The 17,050-nt window shown below is 35.7% G+C and overlaps 1 protein-coding gene across 1 annotated transcript in view; it reads right to left on the bottom strand.

The window, feature by feature from the left end:
- Nucleotides 1-9,195: 9,195 nt before the first annotated feature.
- Morc1 (MORC family CW-type zinc finger 1) overlaps nt 9,196-17,050 on the bottom strand; it is a 146,369-nt gene continuing 138,514 nt past the window's right edge. The window contains exons 31-32 of the mRNA XM_090330932.1: nt 12,123-12,317; nt 9,196-9,982 (exon numbers count right to left, since the gene is read on the bottom strand). Coding sequence (XP_090187058.1) covers nt 9,845-9,982; nt 12,123-12,317 — 333 coding nt within the window. The 3' untranslated portion in view covers nt 9,196-9,844. The remainder of the gene's footprint in view (nt 9,983-12,122; nt 12,318-17,050) is intronic.

The raw sequence follows: 17,050 nt of genomic DNA, 5'->3' as shown, positions 1-17,050 counted from the left end.
TGAGATTCTCAGACCACGATCAATTGCGTGAATTTGTTTGTGGATGTTCTCTGTGGATTTAGTCGCTCAGTCCTCATAACAACTTAAGGCTGACATATGTTCTTGGGAAGGTACTTTAAACCTCTTATAGTTACGGGCTAAGTCAGGACAGAAAGCTAGTGGGATTAAATCATCTGTACTGTTTTGAGTCTGAGGTCAATTATCACTAGTGGATCTTATAACCATCCTGAAATACTGTTTTCTGTGACAGAGAAAGGACAGTATTTTAATGAATAATGTTGTCATGTCATTATCCATACATTGTGGCGTAGATGGCTAAAGACAGCCAGATAATCAGTAGTAAGTAGAGTTGTAGATATAGTAGTTAGTAAACTTTGAAAAAACATATATTGAGTTGTGTCTTCTGTCTGTCTCTCTCTTTCTGCATGCCTTTTCTGTGTTTTAAGTCTGTATCTATAAATGCCATCTGCCTACCTCATTTTCTTCTGTCAGTTCTGGAAGTCAGTATTGTCCCTGAGCTTCTTTATGCTCAAGGCTAGCACTCTACCACTTGAGCCACAGCACTACTTCTGGGTTTTTTGTTGTTGTTGTTGTTGTTGTTTTTCTGGGTAGTTTATTGGAGATGAGTCTCATTGACTTTGCTGTCTAGGCTGGCTTTAAATCACAATCCTCAGATCTCGGCCTCTTGAGTAGTTAAGATCACAGGTGTGAGCCACCTGCACCCACATTCTGCTGCCTACTTTTATGTCATTCCAGTTGCCAAACTAATCTTTTCCTGGCCAAGTCCCAACATAATAGAACTTGGAAAGTTGGCTAGTGACAAAATGTAGATACCCAAGTCCATATAGTATGATGCTAAATGAAAGACCTCCAGGATATAGAAACAAAAGCCATATAATGAGTGACTGTTGTCCTTAATGTACTATGTTATCTCTCATCTCTTTTGCTGTCCCTTGGTTATCTCATATTGTTACAATATTTTACCTTGTTATCTGATTATTGTATATATGCTTATTTGGTTATTTGAAATTGGATAGGGAAGGGAGGAAAACAAGATGAGGGGTGGGGTGGGGGAGGGAAATGGGGACCAAGACATGAGAAAGGGTATCAATGTTTGTGAAGTAATGCAACTTCTATTTGTGAATATAATGTAACCCTTCTATTAATTACAATAAAAAGACACATAAAAAAAGAAAGTTGGCTAGTGAACCTATGGAGTGTATCCATAGACTGCTAATGGTTCCTCAAGGATATTAGTACCAAAAACCAAACTCCATAAATGGTAATGTAATGCTGTGAATTTCTAATTAATCCTCTCTTCTAACTTTACTCCATCCTTTGACCAATTCCCATTTTTTTTATTCAGTCTGTAGTTGGGTCTCTGCATTAGTCATAATTGATTACCTACTTAAAACTCAGCTTACCCAATAATTGGAGCCATTAAAGTAGCAGGGTATAAAATTAACCCTCAAAAATCATCGGCTTTCCTGTATGCCAACAATAAAAGGAATGATTCTGAAATCAGAAAACCAACTCCTTTTGCCATAATGTCAAAGAAAATAAAATACTTCGGAATTAACTTAACCAAGGAAGTAAAGGACCTCTATGTTGAAAACTTTAAAAACCTGAAGAAGGACCTTAAAGCAGATCTAAGAAAGTAGAATAACCTACCATGCTCCTGGAATGGAAGGATTAACATCGTGAAAAAGACAAGACTGACAAAGGTTATCTACAAATTCAATGCAATACCCATCAATATTCCAACATCATTCTTTTTTACTTTTTAAATTTTTTCTTGTCAGGGTAATGTATAGAGGGGTTGCAGTTACATTTGTCATGTAGTAGGTGCATTGCTTCTCACACATTGCTATCCCTTCTCATGTTTTTGTCCCCATTTCCCTCTCCCAATCCCCTCCCAATCATCTTGTTTTCCCCCTTCTCTTTGCTATTTCAAATAAACATATATACAATATACCAGGTAACAAAATCAGATACAGTAACAATATGAGATTAACCAAAGGGCAAAGAAAAGAGAAGAAAAATAACATGGTACATTAAGAACAGCAATCACACAAGGTAAACTTCTTGTTTCCATATCCTGGAGTTCCTTTCATTTAGTCTCATACTTTGTGACCTTATGTACCTAAGTTTTGAGCCATTGTAATCCTCTGCTAGACGAGTCCTAGATGTGTAGTAATCATTATAAATGAGGGAAACCTTTGAGTTTATGTTCCTTTGGGTCTGGCTTACTTCATTTAATATGATTTTTTTCCAAGTCTTTCCATTTTGTCATAAATGGGGAAACCAGCATCATTCTTTAATGAACTAGAGGGAACAAACCAGGTCTGGGAGTTTGGCCTAGTGGTAGAGTGCTTGCCTGCATGCACACGAAGACCCAGGTTCGATTCCTCAGTATCACATACATAGAAAAAAGCTGGAAGTGGTGCTGAAGCTCAAGTGGTAGAGCTCTAGCCTTGAGAAAGTCCAAGGACAGTGCTCAAGCCCTGAGCTGAAGCCCAGGACAGGCAAAAGAAAAAAAAAAAAAGATGTTACTATGAACTAGAGGGAACAATCTGAAAGTTCATATGGAATAATAAAAGACCCCATATAGCACTGGAGGAATATCAATACAAAACCAAACTCTACTACAAAGCTATAGTAATAAAAACAGGGTGGTACTGGCACAAGAACAGACCTGAGGATTAGTGAAATAGAACTGAAGTTCTAGAAATGAACCTGCAGACCTGTGACCACCTAATCTTCAATAAGGAAACAAAAAAAAACTGGCTGGAAGAAAGACAGCCTTTTCAACAAATGGTGGGTGCTGGCAGAATTGACTAAATAGCTGTAGAAAACTAAAGTTGGATCTTTATTTTTTCGCTCTGCACCAGAATCAAGTGCAAATGGATCAAAGACCTTGAGATAAAAGCAGACACCCTGAAATGTTTACAGAAAGAGACAGGAGACACACTCAGGCTCCTCAGCATGGCTTGAAACTTTCTTAATAAAAGCCCTAAAACAAATGAATCAAAGAAAGCTTGGCCAAATAGGGCTGTATTAAACTGCAGAGCTTCTGTATGGCAAAGGACATAGCCAGCAAGATAAATAAAAAGCCCACAGAGTGGGAAAAATTCTTCACTTGCCATACAATGGATAAGGATCTTATATCTAAAATATACCTACAGTGCAAAAAATTGAATCTGTCTAAAACAAATCCTTAAAGAAACAACCATCCCATTAAAAGACTTAAAAGAAAGACTTCTCTGAAGAGGAAATCAGAATGGCCAAGAGACACATGAAGAAATGCTCAACATCTCTGGCCATAAAAGAAATGCAAATCAAAACAACTCTAAGATTCCACCTCACTCCAGTTAGAATGGCCAGGATCAGGAAAATGAATAATAACAGATGCTGGAGGGGATGTGGCCAGGAGGGATCACTACTACACTGTTGGTGGGAGTGCAAACTCGTTAAACCACTAAGGAAAGCAGTGTGGTGGTCCCTCAAAAGACTAAACATGGAGTAATGCACCTTCTATCTGGCAAATATAATGTAACCCTTCTATTAATTACAATAAAAATTTTAAAACAGACTAAACATAGAGCTCACCTATGACTCAGCAATTATACTCCTTGGCATTTACCCAAATGTCCAGGTACAAGGACATACTAAACCTACCAGCACAACCATGTTCACTGCATTATTCACCATAGCAAAGACATGGAATAAACTCAAATGCTACTGAATAGATGAATGGATCAAGATGTGTATATTTATATAATAGAATTCTATGCTGTCATAAGAAAAAATGACATTGCCACATTCATAAGGAAATGGAGATACTTGGAAAAAATCATATTAAGTTAGCTAGACCCAAAAGAGCATAGGCTTCATGGTTTCTTGGATTTGTAATAATTAGTATTTCTCTAGGATTTTCCTCTCAGAGAAGCACAATAGCTCAAAAGCTATGTGCATATGGCCATATAGGATGAGGCTAAGCGAAATGAGCTCCAAGATAGGAAAACAAGTGATTTATCCTTGTGGTTGTTGTTCTTAATGTATTATGTGAAGTTATTTCTTTACTCTTTTTTTTCTCTTTTTTTTTCCTCCCTTGTGGTTTATCCTGTTGTTGCTGTATCTGACTTTGGTACCTGATATATTATGTATAAATATATATATATTTATTTATTTAAATCAGGGAATGGGAGGGAAAAAACAAGATGATGAGACAAAGAACAAAGGATGAACCAGTGTAACAGTGATATTCACAAGCCAGTATATTGGAAATGAGCTCTACAACTTGGGAGAGGGTGACGGGAAGGAAAGTGGGAGAAAAACATGGGAAGGAGTGTAAGGTTCAAGAAGTAATATACACACCACCTTATGAATGTAACTGTCAGCACACTATTCATCACTCTGATAATAAAAGAAATTAAAAAAAAAGAATTGGGGCCACTGAAAAACTAAAGGAATATCTTGACAGGTAGTGAACATACTGTGATTATGATTAGTTTTCTTCAAACATACCAACATAGAGTTCCAAAAGAACATTATTTCTTTATTAGGGTTAATAGGCATGTAATAGGGTTCTAAGAACTTGGAGCTCATTCTTTGGAAATATGACTTGAAACTATTAAAATGGAGACAATTTCTTATGCAGAGTGAAAAAAAGGAAGAGGAGACAGTGGAGACTCAGTTCTCAGGATGGTTTGGTGAGGAACTGTGAGGAGTATCCTGTGGGGGTCTTGCTTCAAATTTCTTTCCAAATGTCTGCCAGAAGCAAGGTTAGCTTCTTAGCACCATTAAATTTTATTACCAGTTTTTACATTAAAGGAAAAATGGTATAGAACGATAATTAACATTTTCAAAGGTGCAAGAATATTTCTGGTGGAAGGAAAAATTGGGATAGAGCAAAAACAGAAGGACCTATGATACAATTTATGTTTATCCATACAAATTATATGCATTCATTATCCATAAATTATGCATATAAATCTGTATGAAAGATTAATTGCTGATGTAGGAAAACCATTTCTAGCATGAGAATTCTTATGTTGAATACAATACTATATCCACAACTGATAAATCTTTCTAGATAAAACACAAGTCATAAAAAAATGAGGAAACACTGATTAAAATAAATGTAAAAAGGAATGTACAAAGTATTTAAAGAAAATTCTTAAATTACATTATAGGATTTCTAGATTTGAACATACAGAAAGATCTATCTTGATATTACATGTAGGAAAACTTGATTTCCAAAGATAACTCTTTATACAATGATCCTATATTTTCACGATGAATGTAAGGAATTGCAAATAAAATTGGGAGGGAGTAATTGAAATCTAATATTAAATTTGAATAAAAGATAAATAGGCCAAGATATGTACAATACTCAAATAGTGTTTTTAAAAGAAGTTTCAGGGCTGGGAATGTGGCTTAGTGGCAGAGTGCTTGCCCAGCATGCATGAAGCCTTGTGTTTGATTCCTCAGTACCACATAAACATAAAAGGCCAGAATTGGTGTTGTAGCTCAAGTGATAGAGCACTAGCCTTGAGCAAAAGAAATTCAAGGACAGTGCCCAGACCCTGAGTTCAAGTTCCAGGACTGGCAAAAAAAAAAAAGAACAAACGGAGAAAAAAGTAGTCTTAATACAAATATACAAATCTGATATACAATGAAGGTGACATTACAGATTACAAATAAAAAGACACAAGTTTTTAAATAATCATGCTTTCCATTCCAAGACATTTAAAAATGAAAAATTATGACAAATATTTTCAACACATATCATATGAAAAATTCCACTAATATGAAAATAGTTCTGATAAATCAGAAAAATGTACAAAGACCTAATTTTTTTAAAAAGTATATAAGGGGCTGGGAATATGGCTTAATAGTAGAGCGCTGGCCTAGTGCATGTAGAAAAGATTCCTCAGTTATCAATATAAACAGAAAAAGCCAGAAGTGGTACTGTGGCTCAAGTGGTAGAGAACTAGCCTTGAACAAAAGAAGCTCAGGGACCAACCTAGATGTCCCTCAGTTGATGAGTGGATCAACAAGTTGTGGTGTTTGTACACAATGGAATTCTATGCTGCTGTTAGAAAGAATGACATCGCCCCATTTGTTAGGAAATGGAAAGACTTAGAAAAAATCATATTAAGTCAAGTAAGCCAGACTCAAAGGAACTTAGGCTCAGTGGTTTCCCTCATTCGTCACAATCAGTAGAAACCTTGGGCTCTACTAGCAGAGATTTGCAATAGAGCAAAATCTTGATACATAAGGACATATAATGTGAAGCTAATTGAAAGGACCTCCAGGATAGTGAAACAAAAGCCATATAATGAATGATTGTTGTCCTTAATGTACTATGTTGTCTCTCATCTCCTTTGCTGTCCCTTGGTTATCTCATATTGGTATAGTATCTCACTTTGTTATCTGATATATTGAATTTATTTGTATTTGGATATTTGAAATTTGATAGGGAAGGGGGGAAAACGAAGACGGGTGGGGGGTGTGGGGGGGGGAGGGAAACGGGTACCAAGACATGTGAAAGGGTATCAATGCATGTGAATTAATGCACCTTCTATCTGGCAAATATCATGTAACCCTTTTACTAATTACAATAAAAAAAAAAGAAAAAAAAAAAAAAAGAAGCTCAGGGACTGTGTTCAGGTCCTGAGTGTAAGCCCCGGGATTGGTAATAATAATAATAAACAGTATTTAAACATGAAAAGATGTTCAAGTAAACTCATAGTATAGGACACTGACATTAAAATATCACTTTGTACCTATTTAATCAAAAATATGAGTGTTAATTCAATGAGTATTGAAGGTGTGGAAAAACAAGCATTCATTCTCTGCATAGGCATGTTTTATATATATGAGTCTATGTGCATCTTCTATATGTGTATATATATGTAATACATTGTGCATATACGTCCATATTATGTGTAGATGTTGTACATGTATTTATTACATATGTGCATATATGCACATATAAACAATGAATAACATATATATAATTTAATGTACTGTTATTGGGCAACAAGTATTTAAATTGATAAAATATGTACATCTTTTAATGCAACAATTCACCTTCTAGAAACTGACAGGTATCATAGCATATGTGTAAAATTAATATGTTTCTAAGTATATTTACTATTACGTGCACATAAATCCAAAAGGAAAAAGAAATTCCTAAATATCTAAAAAAAAAAAAAGGACTTGGGACTGGGAGTTTGGCCTAGTGGTAGAGTGCTTGCCTAGCATGCAAGAAGACCCAGGTTCAATTCCTTGGTACCACATACATAGAAAAAAGCCAGAAGTTGTGCTGAGGCTCAAGTGGTAGAGCTCTAGCCTTGAGAAAGTCCAAGGACAGTGCTCAGGCCCTGAGCTCATGCCCAGAACTGGCAAAAAAAAAAAAAAAAAAAAAAGCACTAGTTAAATAAATGTTGATATTTTCCTAGAATGAAATAATGAGCAGCTAAAAATATTGCAAAGGAACATAGGCTCAATGGCTTCCCTCATTTTTTTATTGCAATTAATAGAAGGTTTACAATTATATTTACCAGATAGAAGGTGCATACTTCTCACACATTGATACCCCTTCTCATGTTTTTGTTCCCATTTCCCTCCCACACCCCCTCCCCTCATCTTGTTTTCCCCCCTTCCCTTTCCTATTTCAAATAAACAAATGAAAGTATATATACTATACCAGACAACAAGATCAGATACTGTAACAATATGAGATTAACCAAGGAGCAACAAAAGAGAAGAGAAATAACATAGTACATTAAAAGAACAACAATCACACATTATAAAGCTCTTGTTTCCATACCCTGGGGTTCCTTTCATTTAGCCTCATCCTATATGACCTTTGGATCTAGGTTTTGAGCTATGGTAATCCTCTGCTAGGAGAGTCCAAGACTTGTACTAATTGTTTTCCCTCATTTGTAATAATTAGTACACATCTAGGACTTTCCAAACAGACAATTACAATATCACAAAACCTAGTTATATAAGGTCACATAGGATGAGGCTAAATGAAAGACTCTCCAGAATATGGAAACAAAAGCTTTATATTGTGTGATTGTTGTTCTTAATGTACTATGTTATTTCTCTTCTCTTTCGTTACTGTTAATCTCATATTGTTACAGTATCTGGCTTTGTTACCTGGCATATTATATATATATATATGTATATATATATACATATGTTTATTTCTTTATTTAAAATAGGAAAGGGAGAAAACAAGATGATTGGGAGGGGGTGGGAAGAGGGAAATGGAGACAAAAACTTGAGAAGGGGTATCAATGTGCGAGAAGTAATGCACCTTATATCTGATAAATGTAACTGTAACCCCTTTATACATTATTCTGACAATAAAAAAGAAACTAAAGTAATTCCAAAAATTCATACAACATGTCAGAATGAAGCCCCTTGTACCACTAGTTGATGCTGATATTAAAATATGGATAATTTAGAGCAAAACCTTGATACAAAAGCCCATATAGTAGGATGCTAAATGAAAGGATCTCTAGGATATAGAAACATAAGCCATATAATGAATGATTGTTGTTCTTAAGGTACTATGTTATCTCTCATCTCTTTTGCTGTCCCTTGGTTATCTCATATTGTTACAGTATCTCACTTTGTTACCTGATATAGCCAATATATTTGTATTTGGTTATTTAAAATTGGATAGGGAACGGGGGAAAACAAGATGAGGGGTGGGGGTTGGGGGGAGGAAAATGGGGACCAAGACATGTGAAAGGGTATCAATGTATGGGAATTAATGCACCATCTATTTGGCAAATATCATGTAACCTTTCTAGTAATTAAAATAAAAATATATGAAAAAAATAAAATAAAATATGGATAATAAAAAGGCAGAAAAAATTCACACAAACATGTATCTCTGGCAAAGTAAATAAAGACACAAATTAGAGATTATATTCCATTTCATATATTCTAAATTTTGTACTATGCAAATTAAAATCATACAATTCTTCAAGAAAATGTTAAATGCTTTATTTTGGTTCAAAATTGAAGACATTTTTCCAAAAAGCAAAACAAAGAGTTTATTAAAGACAATATAAAACACAGTTTTTCATATATGTAAAATTTCTTATCAATACAATTTCTTAAATTTGTAAAAAATAATTCTTACATATGGCCAATGCATATATACTAAGCTTCAGTGATTTAGTCATTTACAAACTGAAAAGTTGGAATGAAATTTGTATTTTTAGTTTAAGTATTGGCTGCATTAATAGAATGTCTTTCTCAACATGTTTTAAACACAGGAGATTCTAAAGTCATTCTGTCTATTGAGTTATTGTTTGTTTGTTTGTTTCCGATACTTGGGCCTGAACTTAGAGTTCTATACCACCTAAGCAAAGACTTCAGCCACAACTCTAAGCCCATTTTTACTTTGGCTATTTTTTTCTGATATGGTTTCACATGTTTTGTTTGGGGCCAGCCTCAAACTTTCAACCTCGTGATCTCTGATCTCCTAAGTAGCTGGGATTACAGCAGGTCACCTCCTCACCCAATTCTATGTGGGTTCTGCTGTTCTTAATTTTTTGACAGTGAAGTAAAACCAAAAGTTAAATATGAATGACTTTTTTCTTAGGTGAGAGTAAGAACACTCTGGAAATTATGAGAATGAATAGGAAGAGTAAGGAAATAAGATTGGGGAATATTTAACTTGTAAACCAGTCCCCATCTCAATAGAGATTTCTACAGTTAAACAATAAAAGAAAAATGTTTGAAAAGCATCTTCGAATTTTCATAGTATTTCTTACAAGAACTACCTTTCCTGACTTAGTATTGAATATCTTCATTCTTTTCTGAAGAGAGACTTACGTCCCGTATCTAGAATCCCCTTATTTAAAGTCTTCTGGAAAAGCAGATTATCTTCCTGAAGCAAAGATTCTAAATAAGCATCAATCTGCTCCAGGTCACCTGCTGGGCCACCCTAGAAAAGAAAAGCCACAGACAATTACACCAGGCAAAAGGCCCCGTGGCTTACCTCTGTCATTCAGGCAGCCTTTCACGTCCACATGTCGCAACAAAACCTGTGCTTAATGATGCTTTAAACCCTTCTTGAATGCTTTCTCATTTGATCTCATTTATGCTTTCAAATGGTTAAGAGTAATTTGTCTCCTTCAGGGGAGACATGTTCCACTAGTAACTCATTCTTAAAAATCACTTGTCTTTGTCTTAAACTCATCCTCACTCTCCACCTTCTCTGCTTTATTTTGCAGCCTATCTCTGGCATTCAGAGATAGGACAATTAGAACTTTCAAATGGGGGATGAAAATAATGCAGTCAGGCCGCGTTTCTTAGGGTTAACACCCTACAGATACTTTGTAAAAATATTGCACATGATGCTAACTAAAGCCTTTCATGTCTCCACCCTAATTTCTGAATAAAGCAAATTAAATTAGATACTTTGGGAAAACATGTATGTTTGGCATGAAGGCAAACATTTATTTTTATTGTATTTTATTTTCCAGATTTTTTCTATAGTGGGAACAAAAAAAATGTTTTCATGTTTTTGTTTACTTGAAGGTGCTATCCAATTTCTATGATGTCGAATTTATTTAGTCTTTCTAAAATTTCTTATTATTGAAAAAAATCATCACCAAAACTATATTATGTGGCAGGCTCCAAAACGAGAGTTTTTCCCTATAAAAGCTAGTTCCATGTGCAAACTCTCTTAGCTGAAGAACCGAAAGAGCTTCACTCAAGCCATACAGCAATAATAAACTTGAAGAATGACTGAAGTGTTGTTGGTAAGAGCACAAAACCAACTACCATCATGTGAGAACGGTGAGCGTTATTCTTCCTTTTTTTGTTTTAATAATTTGGCATTTTAATCACTGCCTTGATCACCAAAGGGAAAGGGAATTTCTCCCTTCTGAAACCTTTCCTGTATTTCATTATGTATTTAATAGAAGAGAAAAAATCTAGATAAGTCAAAAGATGCATATTTTTGATGGAAAAATCAACCCCCACCTTAAATTTTTTAGAGACAGGATGGAAAGCCAGGCTGTCTGACTTCAAATCTATGTTCCTCATATTCTAACTCTGGTGTCTGATGAGTTGGCTTGGCCCATTTATGGCCAAGACCATCTTCAATTCTTCAAGGTTTTCTTCAGTGAATCACCACTGGTTCTCCGGTTTCTGGACCAGGATATCTCAGTCTCCTATTCCAGTGCTCAGAGCTCCAATCTGAGGACAGCACGTTCTTTCAACTCACCATGCTATCTTGAATATCTTCACCTAACTTTTTAGAACCTACAGGAGGGCTTTTCTATCTTGGTTATTCTATTTCTATTTGATGGGACAGTATCTAGTATTTAATGGGCTTTAACAGACAGCAGGTCTTCCTAATTAGTTCAATATATTGAGTCTCAATTCTCGATGCATTAAAACACACAAACAAAACTCAAACTATGTTTACATGCTGTTTCTCTAAGATTAGAGGGATTACATTTTAATTAGTTTGTGAAGATAAAACTAAATATCTTGCTTTATTAAAAATATATATTGGAACAAGTTTCCTATTGGACACACGGTATTGGATAAGATACCAAAGCTGATATCTTACCCACAGCACAAAGACTTTAATGTGTGTTGAAAGAAAAAAAACAAAATAATTTTAAAGACTAAATGAAATGAACTCTAAGATATGGACACAAGAGCTTTACCTTTATTATTGCTGTTCTTAATGTACTACGTGAAATTATTTCTTTTTTGTATTAATAGAGTGATTACAGTTTATTTATTTGAAATAAGGAAGGGAAGGGGGAAAACAAGATGATTAGGGGGGTGGGGGGAAGGAAATGGGGTCAAAACATGAGAAGGGGTTATTCAAAGTTCAAGAAGTTATGCACCGATTACCTGAAAAATGTAACTGTACATTATCCTGACAATAAAATACAATAAAAATATTTTGAAACATATCTTCAACATTGGTTCACTTGGTCTTTGAAACCAACAAGGGGCTGGGTTAAGTGACTTGTTCAAGTTCACTATGACAATGACAAATCAGGAGGTACCTGGTGACAGTCTTTGTACATCCCTACAACACACATATCATTATCACTCACCAGCTGAAGCTTCTGCAGCAGCACCGCCACTTTCATACGAAAGTCATTCAGTTTACCCTCTGCTATCTTCCTTTTTTGTTCACATTGCCCCAAAGAGATTTCATTAAGTATTCCTCTTCTGTTCACATCATAAATGAGCGACTGTATTTTTCTCTTTAGCTTTTTTTCATAATGGACCATGTATAGATTCTGGATCTAGGAATATTTTTTAAAACAATAGTATCAATGTATTTTTTAAATGTCAGTCTAATATCATGGTTAGCTCCATGATATAGAGAACTAGATATATAGAGACCTAGAACTAGATATAGATATAGAAAACTAGATATAGACAACTAGATGTACAGATAGTTAAATATTGATTTATAGAAAACTAGATAGCAATATAGATAACTAGAGAACTCTCATATTATAGTTAATCCTAATACCATAGCTCACTCCATATTCCAACTCAGCACACATGTGCCAAGTGTGCACTTGATTATGTAAGTGTGGTACACATTGCAAATTGCTGATACCCTTAAGGAGCTTACTTTGTGATGCAAGAAGAAAAGAGAAATGTACACCTTTCAGTAATTATAATGTCTGAGAGGCACACCAAGGTAGGCTTGGAGAGCTCTGCTTTGGAATGAAGAAGCAGTCCCATGAATGATGAATTTGCTCTCCCACCAATGACAGGAAACTCTTCAAGGCATACAGAGGGCAGGTGATGTTTGCCTTCTCACAGGCAATGACAGATGGTCATTCATTTGGGCTGCCTTGAAGATGATGTGGTGTTATTTATATCTTAAATATGTCATGACCCAGGAAGCACAGAAGCTATGGAAGGAAGCATTTTGCTTCCTTCATCTCTTTGGATTCTGTATTGCAGTGTAAAGAATATGGAAAGCATATGCCCTCAGCTGATGTAAAGATCTTAGTTGCTTTCCAAGGCGGTGTGCTGGCCTGAGGCACCCATGAAGCAGAAAGACAGTGGAGGGCCAGATGCTTTTATTTTAGAATGATATTAATCACTTACATCCACATTCTGAGAGGACTGGGGGAGAAATAAGAGAAAACAAATACAGGGAAAATCTCATTACAAACATTTTAATATTTCTGTAATGAGATTTCTGTTTTCCATTATGACTAGGATGCCAGGAAATTTGTGAAATGCCCTCATCAAATGCCTTCTAGACTTACCCAGCCAGCCTTTGCCTCCTCTACCATGTTCCGTAATATGTGTATACTCTTCCTTGTGAACTGCTCTTTCTCCTCATCCCTTAGCTACTCATTGCACTCATTTCTCTCATGAGAAATGAGTATAATTCTTTAAGCTAACAACAACAAAAATGTAGTTCTGTAGTTCTGTTTAGTAACCATTCACCAACTACTTCTCAAATTCAAGGCTTTGAATTTAATTACAAGTGATAGATGTACAAGGTAATCTGTGTTCTCAAGAACTTTCTGGATAACCAAAAATGATAAGGCAAGCATACAACTATTTAATATATTCTGGGAGAAAGGATATTATGTCTCCTAATAGGGCTCTGATATTAGAGCTAAGAGGAGGGTGTGTGGTCTCTATTAAATTAAGGAACTTTAAAGTCTCAGTATAGAGTATTTACCTTGAATTTATGTTTGTAACTTACTTTCTGATTAGTTGCATGTTCTCTATCCTACAAAGTGAAAAGAGCCTGAGGGATCAGGAACCAAAATAGCACTCTATATCTCTATATTAGAAACATTGTGTGGATTTGGGTATATGTAAATCGCATTTGAAAATGTGACTGCTTCTGAGGTTTGTAGATTAATAAGTAAAGAAATCTCAGATTTTTGAGTCTTAAAGCTGGTTTGAGGAATGAAGAAGTAGTCTGGCTGTCCTAGTTCTTTATTTCTTCATTTCCAGGCTGACTCCTTCCATGCATTTACCAAGCCCATTCTTGCTTCTGGCCTTTTCCCCTTTCTATGTTCTTAGTTTGGTAACTTCAGCCCACAGCTGTGAGAGGTTCCCTTTGTTCCTTAGGACTGGGTTGGAACATTATCTCTTCAGCTGCCCCTTTCCCACTACATCCAAATTTGTCTTTATCAACACACCAGATCTGAACAGTTATTTAGAACACATCACAGTGCATATTTACTTCTTTGAATGTTATTTTTGTGGTTCTACATCATGTTTATTAGTGTTTTTATTTATCTCTCCTTTTTGCATGCATTTTCCATGTAAAAAACCACATCTGGTTATGTTCATTGTTCTATTTTTTCTAGTACTGGGGCTCAGGGCCTAAGCACTGTCCTTGGACTTTCTCAAGGCGAGTGCTCTGCCACTTGAGCCACAGAACCACTTCCGTCTTTGCTATGTATGCAGTACCGAGGAATCAAACCTGGGTCTTCATGTATGTTAGACAAGCACTCTACCACTAGGCCAACTCCCAGCCCTCCTGCCTGCTGAGCTATGTGTAGAAAATCTAGAAGGTATCCAGCTTTTTATTTGTATAGACTCATGTGTACACTGAATAATGTGAAACCCAGGATAATTAACGTATCATATCCATCAGCTTAAATTTTCATCTTTTTTTTGTATGGTGAGTATATTCAAAATCTACCCTCCTAACTATTTTGATTTGGAAAATCTATTATAGCTAATGAATTTGAACACCTTTAATTCACCCTGCAAGAAGTTACTAACCCCCATTTCTAGGCAACACCATGTAGACCCCCCCAAAAAAACTTCCAACATGCTTCCTGTGGATGCTGCAGGCAAACTCAGGGTGACCTCTTTCTTTTCTTTGAGAGGCAAATAATTCAACTTCACTGGAATAAGGACACACTGGTCACACATTTAAGAGTGCTTGTCAGAGCTTTTGTCATTCTGAATAATAATAGTCAAAAATATTTTTCTTAAAACAAAAAGATGGGGGTGTGGGGAGGAAAATGGGGACAAAAACATGAGAAGGTGTATCAATGTATAAGAACTAATACACCTACTGCCTGGTGAATATAGCTGCAACCCTTCTATATATTACCCCAACAATAAAAAATAAAAATAAAAAATAAAGAAAAACCAAAAAAAGAACCACAATAAGTCAATCCCTCAAAATTAAAATGCTATTTAATATTAATAATATCATTATATAAAGACATCTGTATTGTTTGTGAATCATAACAACTAAGATAGACACACTTAAATAGACCCAAAGAGATGCTGAATGATGAAAGACAACTAGAAAATGACCTAGACTGCATAATTTCACTTCTACTGCTTGCCAGAAATGGCAAAATGATAGGAATAGTAGTGCCAGAAGTTGGATTTTGTAAGTGCAGAATGGTGTGCCTCTGAAAGGATAGCACCCAGGAACTATATTCATAATGATGAAAGTTTTATGATCCAAGTAGTGTTTACAAAAACCAAGATAAAAGGACACAGAATGGCACACAGCCTACCAGTAACACTAATACCAGTTTCCGGATTTTGACACTGCACTATTGTATTGGAAAATCAGACCAATAGAGGAAACAGTGATGGCTGCCCTGGACACTTGGTTACATATCTGTAACTTCCTGTGGACCATACATTCTATATTTAAAACTAAAAGCAAGAGAAGCTCTAAAATTCGAACAACTTTGTGCAAAATAAAATATAAAATGGAATCTACAGATTTTTGGACCAGACAAGCAAGGATAATATGCATGAGGGGGGGTCAGTCATATTCACAGAAATAATCAACTTTGATTTAATACACAAATATTAAATTCAGATGCACTTGAAGGCACTTACTGCTTCTGTCACAAAGTCTGGCAAGACAAGATTACGAATTTCCTGGGCTACAATCTAGTTGAGAGCATAAAAACAAAATGAAAGAAACCATGAAAGCTAAAATCGAACACACAGAGATCAAGATTAATTTCAAATGGAGAGACTAAGAAATGTTCCATGTAGAAGACGATATCGCCCAAGCTTTGACAAGTATATAAGATACCCACATGGACTATATATCCTAGGCAACAACATGGGGAAAGGCTGAAGCAAGCCAGGGTACGTGGGCAAGAACGTTGCTGTGGTATTCATTTGGGATTGAATACATAGTTTGGGAAGGGAAGGTGTGAGACGGTGGTTCAGGTCAGGTGGTGCTACACCCCAGTGCTGTCATGGAATATCTACTGTGGCAGTGATTACCAAAGACACCTACATAGTCAGAGTAAAACTTTCTCTTTTTTTGCTAGTCCTTGGGCTTTCTCAAGGCTCTACCACTTGAGCCACAGAACCACTTCTGGCTTTTTTTTATGTATGTGGTACCAAGGAATTGAACCTGGGTGCTAGGCAAGTATTCTACCACTAGGCCAGACTCCCAGCCCTGAGATTTCTTTACTCATTAATCTCCAAATGAGGGAAACCAATTAGTACAAACCTTGGGACTCTCCTAGCAGAGGACTACAATAGCTCAAAACCTAGGTATATAAGGCCATATAGGATGAAGCTAAATGAAAGGACCTCCAAGATATGGAAACAAGAGCTTTATAATATGTGATTATTGTTCTTAATGTACTATGTTATTTCTCATCTCTTTTGTTGTCCCTTGCTTATCTCATATTGGTACAGTATCTGACTTTGTTATCTGATATATTGTATATATGTTTATTTGGTTATTTGAAATAGATAAGAAAGGGGGAGAAACAAGATGAGGGGAGGGGTAGGAGGAGGGAAATGGGGACAAAAACATGAGAAAGGGTATCAATGTTTGTGAAGTAATGCACTTTCTATCTGGTGAATATAATGTAACCCTTCTATTAATTACAATAAAAAATACATTTAAAAAGTCAGTGGTATAGCTTTGCAGCAGAGTGCCAACCTATAATGAGTGAGTGCCATATAATGAGTGATTGTTGTCCTTAATGTACTATGTTATCTCTCATCTCTTTTGCTATCCCTTGATTATCTCATATTGTTA

The sequence above is a fragment of the Megascapheus bottae genome, chromosome 1, assembly GCF_031878675.1.
Source record: "Megascapheus bottae isolate mThoBot1 chromosome 1, mThoBot2.hap1, whole genome shotgun sequence".
NCBI lineage: Eukaryota > Metazoa > Chordata > Mammalia > Rodentia > Geomyidae > Megascapheus > Megascapheus bottae.
This window is presented reverse-complemented; position numbering and strand designations above follow the sequence as displayed.